At 52.3% G+C, this 14358-nt stretch overlaps 2 protein-coding genes across 6 annotated transcripts in view; one reads left to right on the top strand and one right to left on the bottom strand.

Annotated features, from left to right (window-relative positions):
• Nucleotides 1-14358, bottom strand: part of dve (SATB1_N and homeodomain domain-containing protein dve) — a 98393-nt gene that overhangs the window by 68755 nt on the left and 15280 nt on the right. The gene's annotated exons all lie outside the window — the stretch shown is intronic.
• Nucleotides 10104-12292, top strand: LOC149371367 (uncharacterized). The gene has a single exon (XM_089565533.1). It carries the CDS (start codon nucleotides 10420-10422, stop codon nucleotides 11629-11631), a length of 1212 nt encoding a protein of 403 aa, XP_089421659.1. The 5' UTR covers nucleotides 10104-10419; the 3' UTR covers nucleotides 11632-12292.

Genomic DNA, 14358 nt, shown 5'->3' with positions numbered 1-14358 from the left:
CAAAGAGTCTAAACAACACACATAGCAGGAAAATTTTAGAAATAAATAACGCATCACAGCAAGAAAAAGACAACGCCGGAAAAAAGTTCGCTGAAGTACAACTGAAAAAAAAAATTAATGAAACCTTCTCATTTTTCTCCCCTTTTGGATATTAAATACACGCGCGCGCGCGAAAGCGGTTATGGTGTCGAGTCCCATCCTGCGAATAAGGAAAGGTAACTGAAAGCATCCTCTACCGATTCCAAGCACTGCGCCTTCCTAAATATCCGCTCGGCTTCGGCAGTTCTCTCACTGTTCTCGCTGCATGCCCACAACCCCTATGACTGCCCCAATCGGTTTGGACATGGGAGTGTTAAGTACTGTGTAGATAGACAGGTGGCGGACATAGTAGTGTGGATGGAGCAGACGCCTGTGTCGTACTGTTCGCCCGTCTTCGCCTACAGATGCCGCTCTGGCGCGCATGCATGCTGTTTCACACGTTGCGACTGCACCGACAAAAGAATCCAAAGACGTCGCACGAGTTGCAGTGCGGCGCGGTTTCTGTCTGTGACAACAGGCACTCTTCCTCGCAGTACGCACGTTGCGCTTAGAGTTGATATAGCAATAGGCTGGAAACGAAATTACAGGCGAACTGCATAATCTTAGCTCGATTAAAATGACCACTTAAGGACGTTTCACATGGTGCGATTCGCACGGTGAAATACGGCCCAGTCGTACTCTCGCTACAGCGCCAATCGCAGCAGCTATTTCACATGCTAACGATTTCAGTCGGTGCGCGGCGCGAGCAGCCTTTCACTGGCAAGTAATACTCTAACGGATATAAATGTCAAGTATACCTTACTATGCGTTGATTTTATAACTTTCGGGTAATATACTGAGCTGGCATGCATTTTCAAGTTCGATAAAACGTTTCTGAGTTTTTCTGCGCTTGTCACTAGATACTCCTATTGGCCGATTACTGGGCTCTTCGAAGCGATCGCACCGACAGCGGGCAGGGCCACCAAGTTGTTGGGAGACTGTCGCAGCGGGTATGCGACGACACCGACGCGCATTTCTGCCGCAGAACGTCTGGAACCGCGCTGCACTTCGTCAACAATCGCATCACGTGAAACAGCCTTTATGCGCACAATGCGCTGTTGAAATAATAGACGTTTTCAGCAAAACCGAGACATATTAGCAGAGACGTATACCAAAAGGATTTGCCGGGCTAGTTGGTTCACTTCTGAATTAAAAAGTGAACCGCGCGAAAGGGTTAGGACACCACGGAGACACGTGTCGTGAATGTGTCTCCCTGGTGTCCTAACCCTTTCGCGCAGTTAACTCTTTAATTCAGGACGTATACCAAGGTTTACCGGACGCCTTCTGCGCATGCGCGGTGACATGGGAGGGGGGTCAGGCGGGGCCACTGCGCGTGTGTAGGAGGCATCCGGTAAACCTTGGGTATACGTCTCCGCTGATATGTCTCTGGAATGCTTAAAACGTCTATTGCTCCAATTAGAAACGGTATGATCTACATAAACGCATGCTGAGGACAAACGCCTATAATGAACAACCTGGCAGCGCCAGCCGCGCGCTCCCTTTAGAAGAATCTCGCTTCGCTTTACGCCCGTCACGTGACCAGCCATCGCTCCGCCCATGCCGCTGTGAACCTTCACTCACGGCGCTTCCCTGGAAGGGCTTCTTCGAGCGCCGTTCCGTAGAGTCTGTTTCTTAGGCAGGGATGCGCGGCTTACATCATTTCTTGGTAGCATGCCAACACAGCAAGTCCAACGGAGACTATTTTAGAAACCAGCTGTTTGAGAGCCACATGTAGTCTATAATTGCGATTAACCCCGCAATCAAATAGAACGTCGTCAAAACGGTACATCGCCAGCCACCGTCCAGGCGCATTTTCTCCGATACTATAGATGTTGCGAGTGTCCTGGTTCCCGTTCGTTTGCAAGATACTGCGCGTACCGCAGTACGAACCATGTAGCTCGCATTGTAAGCCCGAACTGCTTCCTGGCGCCTTTTTGAAGCTATTCATACATAGAAGAGGTGGACCACAGTAAAGAGCGGTTCATGCAATATAAGCATTAAGCCGCATCAACACGCATTAAAGGTACAATCTGAAATACGAAACAGGACACGGTTCAACAAACTGAACTGAAAGAAAGTAGGAAAACAGAGTGTTCAAAGCATTCCTGAAAGCGGCAGGCCAACAGCAAGTGCGGCAGGCCAACTGCAGGTGCGGCAGACTGCCGTCAATCGTTAGGGGTGACGATCCGAAATCCCGCGAAGAATCCGGACCCTTGATCTCCGCCCGATTCCATGCACGTATACGTACAGCTAAAATCTTCTGAACGCGTGTTCCTGGTCCGAACATCCAACCAGCTGGAGTTGGCTGGGCGGATTACATCCGTTCCTAAAGGATTTCACCCGGGACTGTCCATACACGATAAGATAGCTTGTACTTCCTCCTTAATACGACGCAAGTGCAGCGCAACAGCCAGTGTACTCGAGCCGACCAAATGATGGAGGCAGATATGCAGAAAGGTTCAGATACTATAACACAGAATAGCTACGGCCCAACACGTGGATATAGCGGCTCCATCGAACTTGACGACTGATTTTAGACCTCGAACAACGATTATCGGGGTCTCGAGGTCGTCGGAACAAAGCCCACTCGGAACAAAGCGCTTGCATCCACTCTTAACATATATAGGCGACTTGATTCAGCGTCCCTTTGCTGGTGTGGCAACACCCATTGTTCGATCGGAGACGCCACTTTGGATCACAAGGATTGTGCCCGCTGGCCCGCACAATGGAGAGAAAGCTAAAATTTAATCTGAAAAGTCTTCCACGTCTGGAAGCAGTATTGAACGCTCTCACGCGCCAAACACGCGAAAGTGCAATTTACGGCAAAAATGGCTGTAGGTTTAGCATTGCTAAGCACGAAATATTGTACGAAGCCCGGTGGGCGACCCAAATTTCAGGGGGGGGGGGGGGGGAGTAATTAAAACTTTGGGGCCAAACCCATTCTGGGGAAGTCCGCAACACCCACCACGACCATTTTCGAGCCGCGTACACTTGAGCCGCCATCAAGAACGCAAGAGGGCGGTGCTGCTACACGACCCCCCCCCCCCCCCCCCCCCCCCCCCCCCCCCCCTCTCCCACACACACACACATTAGGCGCAACCACCCCCAATGACGGCTTGCTTCTACACGGACGACAACAATCAAGCTCGAGAGCACTTGCAAAGAGGTGAGGCACGCCTCTGAACCGGCTTCACCATCTTCGAGGCAGGGGACGCAAATCAACAGAGAGATGACGGATGGAAGCTTCCCGATGCCACAATTTTGACCAAGACCTGAATTCAGCCGTCTGTAGTACTTATGCCTAGCCTGTACCCTGTTGGAGAGGACAGGGCCCTTGGGTTGACTGACTCGTTCAGCCCCGCAGGTCCCGGCTCCGAAGGACGGTGTCGAACTCCGTTATGGAGGAAAGTGTACAGCAGGTTTATTTGTACATATTTACAGTCGAGAAAGGAGTGCCGACTGTCACAAAAAAACATCCCGTTAAATACGCTTCGTATTCCCCAGATCCCTGACTGGGGAATAAAGTTCGGAGAACGACGTTCAATGAGGAGAAGTTGTGGACAGTAGTGATGCCACCCTAGAGATGTAAAATTTCAAGAAATTTTGGATGGAATGAAAAAAACCGTTTTTTTCAGGGTTTTTTTCATGAAAAATTGGAAATTTTGCAAAACTTGACAAAAACACATTTAATTGCAACAGCACAACGATCAATAATAATGCTTCGAAGTTCAGTCGAATATGCAGTTATAGATGTCATATTGTGAAACGAACTTCTTGTTCTATTGCACCGAGAAGATAAATGATGATTTGCACTTGAGGCGAATATGGAGATATAAATATCATATTTGTGGAACGAACTTTTTGTTCTATTACACCGAGAAAGGGAACATGAAAACTGATCTATAAGTCACTCCATATCGGACTCAGAGTCAGTGTTGCTGGATGCGGCACTACGCGCAGCAGCATGAATTGAAGCAGTGTCCACAGATATGTTGGACTGCACATACACAAGCTTTCGAACGCGTTCGCCTGAAAGCCTGCTGCGAATCCTTGTATGGAGGTTTCCGAAATGTGACCAGTTTCGTTCGCAGCTGGCGTATGATGGTGGTATTTGCAGCAGTCGGCAAGGCAGATGAGTTAGCGGCTGGTTAGTGCAAAGTCCTTGCCACCAGGTAGATGGGGCCACGTGCTTAGCTGAAGACGCCTGTCATGAACCAAATCCCTGCGGATGTCCTGTACTCTGCTACGTTGGAAATCGAGAAGCTAGGCTTGTATTTGGCTAAAACCGCTTACGTGCACAGCAGCCTATGTTATTTATGCCATTTGTGTAGCGCTGTAGGATTTGCAGCCATTTTTTCTACTTCAGCCGTGAGTTCAAGTATTAGAGTTTTTAAGTCAAGCCTGGATCTTATTGTGACCCGGCCTTCAACCCGCGTACTCACAGCTCGAACGTTTTAAAAGCACTACGTGGCACCAGCGATGACGACTGCTCTCCAATCATTCAACAATGCACGCTGTAATGATTTTCAAAGCAGAAACAAAAACCTAAACTAAAAGCAAGCAATCATAAAACCTTGAAATTGCAATGTGAAATTTTCGATGTTTATTTCCATTTTTCCTCGTCTGAAAAAAACGAAAAAAAAAACGGTTTTTTTTCCAAAATTGCAGTGTTTTTTTCAGGCCTTCACATCTCTATGCCACCCACGGCAGGGGCGGTGCTGATGCTCTCTCACTCTCTCGCAGTTCGGTCGATGAAAAGGGGTAGAGACAGAGTCATCAAACACTGATGCGTCAATTTGACCACTGCGGCAAGTCTTCTGTTCGTTGCCTCCGTGGTAAAGGAATTTTCCGCAGTCTCCCAGCAGGTGAATGAACGACCTCGTTCTGTCCCGCCGGATGCCTGAAACATGAGACCTCTGTCGAGGACACAGCCGTCTTTCAATAAACAGCAACAGTTTAACCTTTGGCAGCACCACTCCGTCCGGCGACCCAAGTTGCAGACTCGGACACTTGACGCCGCCGCTGTCGCCGCTGCTTCCGTCGCCGTCGCTTCCGCCGCTGCTTCCGCCGTCGCCAGTCCTCGCGGCATCTTTGCTTCACGATGACTCATGTCTGCTAGGAATCCCCCCCTCCCCATGCCCGTGTTCGCCGACGTTAACGGCCCAATGTCGGAACCACTTGCCCTGCGATCGCACCAGATGCGATTGCGCGCATATAGGCCAACACAGCGGATTTCCAGGCGGGAACCACGGCTGCAGTGCTCCTGCACTGTGCGTGCATGCAGGACGGCTGGTTGCCTCCAGGAACCTGCTTTGAAAGTATACTGGTGCTGAGGTCTCGGCGCTCCGGCGGAAGCACCAATGTCACTGGTTTCGAGGAGGAGGAAATAACTTCACTAAAGGCCCCGCGAAAATGAGCGATGTAGGACCCACTGCTGATCCGCCCCGCCCAGTTCGTTCGTTCAGTGCTTTATATATATATATATATATATATATATATATATATATATATATATATATATATATATATATATATATATTAGTCAGTTGATTTGAAGATTTTGTTCTCCTTTATATATATATATATATATATATATATGCGGTGTTGATCAATGGAGATATTACTGAATGTTTTATCGCTTAAAGATAATTGATTAGAAAAGCAGAAAAAAAACCGCATGCCGCCAGTGGGAACCGAACCCACGACCTCCGAATGATGAACCCACGCTGATGAACACTCTCAAGGTTAGGTCACTTGCAAACAAATACCTCTGAAAGTACAAGATCTGACAGCCGTCGCCGTAGCTCAGTTGGTAGAGCACCGGACGCGTAACCCAGAGGTCGTGAGTTCGGTTCCCGCAGGCGGCATGTGGTTGTTTTTTCTTCTGCTTTTCTAATCAATTACCTTTAAGTGATAAAATATTCAGTAATATTCAGTAATAATAGTGGCCTAGTGGTTTGAACGCCCGTCTCGGCTGCGGGAGGTGGTTGGTTCGAAACCCACCGCCGGGCACCCACCGGTAAAAAGGATACAAGCGTCCCCCGGCCTGGCGCTCGGCTTTCCTTAGGAGTGTACGCTTGGGAGAAGTCATAAAAAGGGCCACAAGTTGGGCTTCTACCGCACGAGGCGGATTTAGGGTTGCTTGACGGCGGAACTTATCTCTGATCCGTCAAGGCAACTGTAGTCTAAGACGCTTTTTCCCAAGCATCTCTCCCTAGAAGAGCCGAGCACCAGGCCAGGGGAAATCTTGTACCCATCAAAGAAACCGGTGGGTACCCGGCCGTACCCGGCGGCACTGGGGATCGAACCCAGCACCTCCCGAATGACTTCTCGCAAACGTACACCCCTAAAGAAAGCCGAGCGCCAGGCCGGGGGACGCTTGTACCCTTTTTACCGGTAGGTGCCCGGCGGTGGGCTTCGAACCACCCACCTCCCGCAGCCGAGACGGGCGCTCAAACCACTAGGCCACGATAGGCACCTCCGCCTCGCATTCGGGAGGTGCTGGGTTCGATCCCCAGTGCCCCCGGGTACCCACCGGTTTCCGAATGAAGGCAAACACTACGGGGGGAAGGGAGAGGGCAAGGGAAATAACGGGAGGCAGTAGCAGCGTTCCACGAGCCCAGAATGAGTATACTCGGCCCTCAGTGGAATAGAAGAGTCTCCTACGAGTAACCGTACGCTTTCGCCGCGCAGACAAGCATCTTCCGAACGGTCTAACTGCACTAAGGCGCTTTTCGACAGGCTCCAGTCAACCCTGTTATCCACCTGTTTCCTTCCCCTTAGGCCTTTTACTCATTTCAAGTATGCGTACAAAGTTTCTACACACCCGCCCACTCACACCTTTTACGACACATCGTTAAGCATACGCGTAAGAAATAGCCAAGCACCGTACTTAAAACAAACGAGCAAGCACGCGCTTCTATTAACTGAACACTGGATACCTTCAGGAGCAGTGTGATGCAGGCTAGTTGGGCAGCCTGGCATGAATACATGCTAGGATCGCACATAAAGACACGGACGACATGCAAACTGCGAACACAGGCGCTGATGTCACCAGCGTGTTGGTCGTCTGCACGTTTGCGTTGTCGCCTGTCCTTATTTGCGCTGCTAACGTGAATTCACGCAGCACTAACTGCCTTACTTATGGCGAGCAGACGAAATTAATTATTGAAATGTGGGGCATAGCGCCCCGAAGCGACACGCAGGCCATGAAGAACACTGTAATGGAGGGCTTCGGATTAATTTCGTCCGAACGGGGATCGAACAAGCGCCTTTCGAGTTTCGCCTCCATTGAAATGCGGCCGCCACGGCCCGGGATTGAAACCGAGTTCGAAGCAGCGTGCACAAACAACAATCGGATTCACATTGTGTCTCCAACTATCCAGCGCGTTGCACGCAACTATATGCGCACGCTATCGCGCAGCGCAGATCAGCTACAAGCGAGAGAGATACGGCCAAGTGGCAACAGGAAACGGACCGCGACCGAACGAGTGGGTTATACTGCACTTTCCAACCGGGGCAATCCACGACGGACCCACGTGCAGAGGCGTCAAAGAACGGGGCGGCCGCCGGCCTCTTCCAAGGGTGTACGCGATAAGGCGCGCGCATACACACACACACGCACACAAGGCATCTCTCCGGCGGCGACACTTCGTGCAGTCCCCGCTCTTCCTGCATAATCTGCCTCTTCGCCCCTCCTCCTCCCCCCAGAAATACACGCACGCTCAGCCCGAAAGCCGCTCTTACGACCCCGATCTTTCCGGGATATATACTCAGCCTCTATCAGTCAGCCGCGACGGGAGGGGGAGGAGGCTTATCGTGAGCGCGCGGTTTAGGAGCACCTCGCGCGAACGTCATGTCCTGGAAATCGGAGCAGCGAGGGACCCTTTCTTCTCTCGCCCTCCTGGGCGTAAAGTGGAGGCTTTCGGCTGCGCAACGATGCTGCCAATAAGGGGCTCCGGCAAAGCTAGACAAGACTACGGACCTTTCCGGTGCCAACATACACTAGGCGCGCCCCCGACGTCAAGCACGACGCGAGCTCTGCACGTGCTGTGACTGTACGTTAACAACGAGACAGTGTTTGTATACAGGACTAAGGACAGCACAGCGGGCAAGTAGAGAAAGTGCAGAAAAGAAGCAGCAGAGATCAGACTCCAACATTTAGCTGATGTCCTGTCTGGTTTTGTTTCGTTTTTGGGGATTAACGTCTCAGACCGACTAGGCTAAGAGGATACGCCGTAGTGGAGGGCTTCGGATAATTTCGACCATCTGGGGTTCTTTAACGTACGCTTACACTGCACAGCATACGGGTCTCTATAACACTTCGCCTCTATCGAAATGCGACCACCGCGGCAGGGATCTAACCCTCGTCTTTCGAGTCAGCACGCGAGCATCATAACCGCTGAGCTACCGCGGCAGGATGTCCTGTCTGGAAAAAGACATGTAATGCGCGCACCAGATATATATAGGGCGGGCATTAAAGGGAACGAAACGCGGTCTAGGGCTACAGACACCAAGGAGGAGTGATGTAGTAGCGAAGTATTCTGGGACAGGGCGTAAAAACTCTGGGAGAGTTTTCACGGTGTCGTGTGGACTTGACTTTGGCGGTGACGATGCAAACAAAGAACAGGCTCTGAAATCACGGAACCGGAAATATTTCTTCGCAGCCCATTAGGTAGCAATGGGTACTAGGCTGTTCAATAACTAGTAAGTAGTGTCACGGAGTCCACTGCGTCCTTACTACACTGCAGACCGCGAATTAGATGGCACGGGTGTCCATGTGTCCTCAGTAAAGCGTTATCCGTTAATTACCTTACTACGAACGGGTCTCCACATTGCCAGGCGGGAGCCACGCCCGTTCAGGCCCAAGGATTACCGGGTAGCGCGGATGCATGGAGCACGCAAGTTCCGCGTTTTCTTCTCTTTTTTCTCTTACATCCTCGACAGGGGCCGGAAGGTGTGGGAAATCCTTATCGCGAACAGAGACCTGATCCTGGCCTTTCGCCCCGCTACAAGTGGGACAGGACTGCACTCCTTTTGTTCGCTTCTTCAGCCGTGTCCGAGTTAAGGAAACAGTCTTAAGGGAAATCAACATGGCGGTCGGCGATCCTATGGTCGCCTGTTCGCACCAGTTGGTTTGCACATAGTTTGCACAACGCGGAGCCGACCGGTTAAGCCTAGTGGGTGGCTGTTGGCGGCGTCGGTTCACTATGCTGCCTGTGAGCACGGAGGCATCCATCACGTACGCGTAAAGTTCCGAGGTCGTATCAGTTCTTGTTGTACACTGTACTCGCGGTGGCCATGACTAAACTGTATAAGCGGTGGCCATGACTAAACAAGAATGCTCGCCAAATGTTTAAAGGCCACCGATGGATGGATGGATGGATAGGAGCGCCCCCTTTGAAACGGGGTGGTGGCAATTGCCACCATGCTCAGCTTTTCTTTATTTATTATTTTTTTTTGTTTACTGTGTTGGCAATTCTCATTAAGATTCTCCATCAACTTTGCCTACGGTTTCCTACTATTCTAACCTTATGCCACATCTCTGCTTTTCAACCACCAATCCTCCAATCGCTTTTTGCTGACTTCCACTGCAGATTTATTTACATGACCATTGTTATCTTTAAACCCTAGGGCCTCAGAAAGAGTGACTGTGCCTGCATCGACATCCGGATGGATACCATCACATTTGATTATGAGGTGTTCAATTGTTTCCACAGATCTACCACACACTGCACATGTGTCATCTTCTTCGTTAAATTTCGGAGCAGCTCGCACAGCGTCCCTGGTGGCCGTATTACAAAAGAGTGACAACTTTTCCGCACTCTCCCTCTCATGACTCTTCCTCAGAAGGCAAGTACCGGACCTCTCCAACAAGGATGACAGAGGCTGCTGTACCACATTGTGCTTACCAGATCAAAAGCTAGTTAAATAAGCAGAAAAAAAAATTCTGGCGGTTTAGAAGAGCTAGAATATTGTGCGAAAGCAGGTTTTTGCAGGTAGACACCAACGTCACGTACCCGAAAGCGCGATTGAAAGCGCGTTTCCTTTCCTGACAATTGCGCACAGATGGAAGTTGATGAAGACGACGACGTGCAAATATTGTTACGGTGCATAGTTGCTAGGAGAAGACGACGTTGTTTTGGGACGTTCGGCAGTGAACGACGACGAGGACGTGGCAGTTTGTGCTGGAGTGATTTAGCTCGGTGTGCCTTCTGACTGTGGCCTGTACCGTCTGCCGCTGGGCTAACCCCCCGTAATATTTGGTGGAGGTCGTGCTGGGTATCACACCGGGACCCTGCCCTGGACCTCCGCAGCGGTCGTCAGCTTCGAGCCACCACTATGCCGTCCAACCCACCTCCGGCCGCAGCATCACCACCAGCGCCGACCGTTGTCGTGGCGCAGCCTCGCGACCCAGGCACCTTTTGTGGCACCGATGACGTCGATGTCGAGGATTGGCTCGCCATGTATGAGCGAGTCAGCAAGCACAACCGCTGGGACGCGACGCTCATGCTTGCTAACGTTATATTCTACCTGGCGGGCACGGCGCGCGTCTGGTTTGAGACGCATGAGGAAGACCTCACCTCTTGGGACAACTGCAAAGAAAAGCTCAGAGACTTATTTGGCAAACCAATTGGGCGCAAGCTGGGTGCTAAAAAAGACCTTGCTTCTCGAGCACAGTCATCTACGGAGTCATACCTCTCCTACATCCAGGACGTCCTCGCTCTGTGCCGAAAAGTAGACAGCGCCATGCCAGAGACCGACAAGGTGGGCCACATCCTGAAGGGGATTGCTGATGATGCATTCAACCTTCTTCTTTGTAAAGATTGTGCAACGGTTGACTCCGTCCTCCAGGTATGCCGGCAATTCGAGCAGGCAAAACATCGCCGTATTGCTTCTCGTTTTGATCGCCTTCCGAACACTGCGGCGACATCCTCCTGCGAAGACCTGCCAACACTGCGACAACCGTCCCATCCTGCCAATTTAACTAGAATCGTCCGCAGAGAACTGGAAGCTATGACTCCCGTCACCTTCGCCCCTCAAGCGGCCGACTCTACGATTGCGCTGATCCAGGCCGTCGTTCGCCAGGAGTTTGCGAACGTGGGCCTCAATTCTGGCCTGCCGTCTGCGTCGCCCTGTTTGCCAAACACCGCTCCACTGGTTGCTGCTGCTTCACCGACTCCGACCGTACTACCACGTTACCGCTACCGGAATCCTGCGGATTGGCGCACCCCGGACGACCGCCCAATCTGCTTCACCTGTTCGCGTGTCGGCCACATTTCCCGTCACTGCCGCAGCCGTTGGTTTTCGCCACCTCACCTCCGTTCCACTTACGATCGTCGTGCAGACTACGGACCTAGCTCCAATTATGATCGCCGTGCCGGCTTCGAACCACGCCAGACGTCTTCTCGTGCTGAGTCTCCGCACGCTTTCGACACTTCGGCCCCGCGAAGGTCCAGCCGCTCGCCTTCTCCTCAGATCCGCCGCTCTCGTTCGCCGCAATTTCGACGCCCGTCCACTCCATCCTTACCTGGCTCTCACTCGGAAAACTAACCAATGCAGCTCCCGGAGGTGATGCTGCATTGATGACCCGGCCCGAAAATCCTCTCCTGACCCTCGCTCCTCGCCGCAACCTTCTCGATATCTGCGTGGACGGTGCACCAGTTACCGCGCTTATTGACACTGGCGCCCAAATTTCTGTCCTGAGCTCCTCGTTTCGCCGTCGTCTGAAGAAGGTTGTGACACCTGCCGTTTCCTCAGCCGTTCGCGTCGCCGACGGAAGTGCTGCTGCCGTTGTCGGACTGTGCACTGCGCGTGTTTCCATTGCTGGTCGTACAACCCCTGTCGCATTCACTGTCCTCGACCATTGCCCCCACGATGTGATCCTCGGTATCGACTTTTTAACGACGCACGCGGCTCTAATTGATTGCGCCACTGGCCTTCTTCGTTTGGACTTGCCGCTCTGCTCCGAAAGCGCCGATACCAAGCCGCCTCGCTTACGTGCCGCTGAATTTACTCGCTTGCCGCGTGACGCTGCAGTCTATGTCCCTATGTCCCCGTTTCCCGCCGTTCCTGATGGTGTCTACGTCACGTACCCAATCAAGGACGTTGTCCTCCAGCGTAACGTCATCCTTCCACACACAGTCCTGACCGTCACCGGCAACCGCACCTACCTTCCGATTCTGAACTTCAGTCTCTCTCCCCAAGTTTTACCCTGTGGTATCGCGCTCGCTGAACTGTTTCCATTGGCCGAATGTACAGTTTCTGCTCTAACAGCTGTGCCTAACGCTGATCTCCATGCCCTTCCCCGCTCGGCCGCTTCACGCCCGGACCCTACTTTTGCGATGATCGCGGCGGATTTGCCACCTGACCACGCCAACGCCCTCTGCACCCTTTTAGCTTCCTACAGTGATGTCTTCGATTTCGGGAATCGTCCTCTTGGCCAAACTTCTGTCGTGACCCATCGCATCAATACGGGCGATGCCAGCCCTATACACAGAAGGCCCTATCGTGTTTCTCTTCCTGAGCGCCATGTCATCCAAACCGAGGTGGACAAGATGCTGGCGAACAACATTATCGAGCCTTCTAGCAGCCCTTGGGCATCCCCTGTAGTGTTGGTCAAAAAGAAAGATGGCAGCTGGCGCTTCTGTGTCGACTATCGTCATCTTAATCAAGTAACGAAGAAAGACGTCTATCCTCTTCCGAGAATTGATGACGCCCTCGACTGTCTACATGGTGCCAGCTACTTTTCTTCTATTGATCTCCGTTCAGGCTACTGGCAAATCGCTGTTGACGAACGGGATCGTGAGAAGACTGCCTTTATCACCCCCGATGGCCTGTACCAATTCAAAGTTATGCCTTTCGGCCTCTGCAACGCTCCTGCCACCTTCGAGCGCATGATGGACTCGCTTCTGCGTGGCTTCAAATGGACAACGTGCTTGTGCTACCTAGATGACGTTGTCGTTTTCTCCTCAACGTTCGAAAGCCACATACGCCGTCTTGCTACTATCCTTGCGGTCTTCCGTCGCGCTGGTCTCCAACTGAACTCCAAGAAGTGCACCTTTGGCCAGCGCCAAATTAAGGTCCTCGGCCACTTGGTTGATGCGTCTGGTGTAAAGCCCGACCCTGACAAAGTTCGTGCCGTTCGTGAGTTCCCCACTCCCCGTTCCTCGAGCGATGTGCGCAGTTTCCTCGGGCTCTGCTCGTATTTTCGCCGGTTTATCCCGAACTTCGCCGACACGGCCCGTCCCCTTACCACCCTCCTGAAGAAGGATGTCCCTTTCTCCTGGGGCCTTGACCAAGCTCGCTCCTTCACGGCACTTGTTGCGGCCCTCACGGCTCCACCTGTGTTGGCCCATTTCGACCCATCTGCGCCTACGGAACTTCGCACAGACGCCAGTGGCCATGGTATTGGCGCCATTCTTGCGCAGCGGCAACACGAGCACTTTCGTGTGATTGCTTACGCCAGCCGCCTGCTCTCTCCTTCCGAACGTAACTACTCTATTACGGAGCGGGAGTGCCTTGCTCTTGTTTGGGCGTTAACAAAATTCCGCCCTTATTTGTTTGGAAGGCCCTTCTGCGTAGTTACGGATCACCATGCTTTGTGCTGGCTGTCCTATCTTAAAGACCCTACAGGACGTCTGGGTCGCTGGGCCTTGCGTTTGCAAGAATACACATTTAATGTTGTCTACAAGTCCGGCCAGCTGCACCAAGACGCTGACTGTCTGTCCCGCCATCCTGTCGATCCCCCTGACTCCCACACACGTGATACCGACGACTGTGTACTGTCCGTATCAGACTTTCTGAACATTGGTGACGAGCAGCGCCGTGATCCAACTCTGCGCCTCATAGTCGACCGCCTCCGCAGCGACCCTTCCGATCCTGCTCTACGAATGTTCGTGCTGCATCACGATATTTTGTACCGGCGCAATATGCACCCAGATGGCGCCGACCTCCTGCTCGTCGTCCCGACCCATCTGCGCTCCACAGTACTTGCCCAACTTCATGACGCTCCTACTGCCGGGCACCTAGGCGTCTCACGCACGTACGACAGCGTGCGCAGGCGGTTCTTCTGGCCTGGCCTTTACCGCTCTGTCCGCGGTTATGTTGCTGCTTGTGATCAATGCCAGCGCCGGAAAACGCCCCCACTTCCACCCAGTGGCCAGCTTCAGCCTATCGACATCCCGACTGACCCATTTTTCCGTGTTGGTCTCGACCTGCTTGGTCCTTTCCCCCCATCAACATCCGGGAACAAGTGGATTGCCGTTGCGACCGATTACA

The sequence above is a fragment of the Amblyomma mixtum genome, chromosome 1, assembly GCF_055824585.1.
Source record: "Amblyomma mixtum isolate Tamu chromosome 1, ASM5582458v1, whole genome shotgun sequence".
Classification (NCBI taxonomy): domain Eukaryota; kingdom Metazoa; phylum Arthropoda; class Arachnida; order Ixodida; family Ixodidae; genus Amblyomma; species Amblyomma mixtum.
Note: the sequence above shows the minus strand (reverse complement) of the source record. Positions and strands in the feature narration are given on the sequence as shown.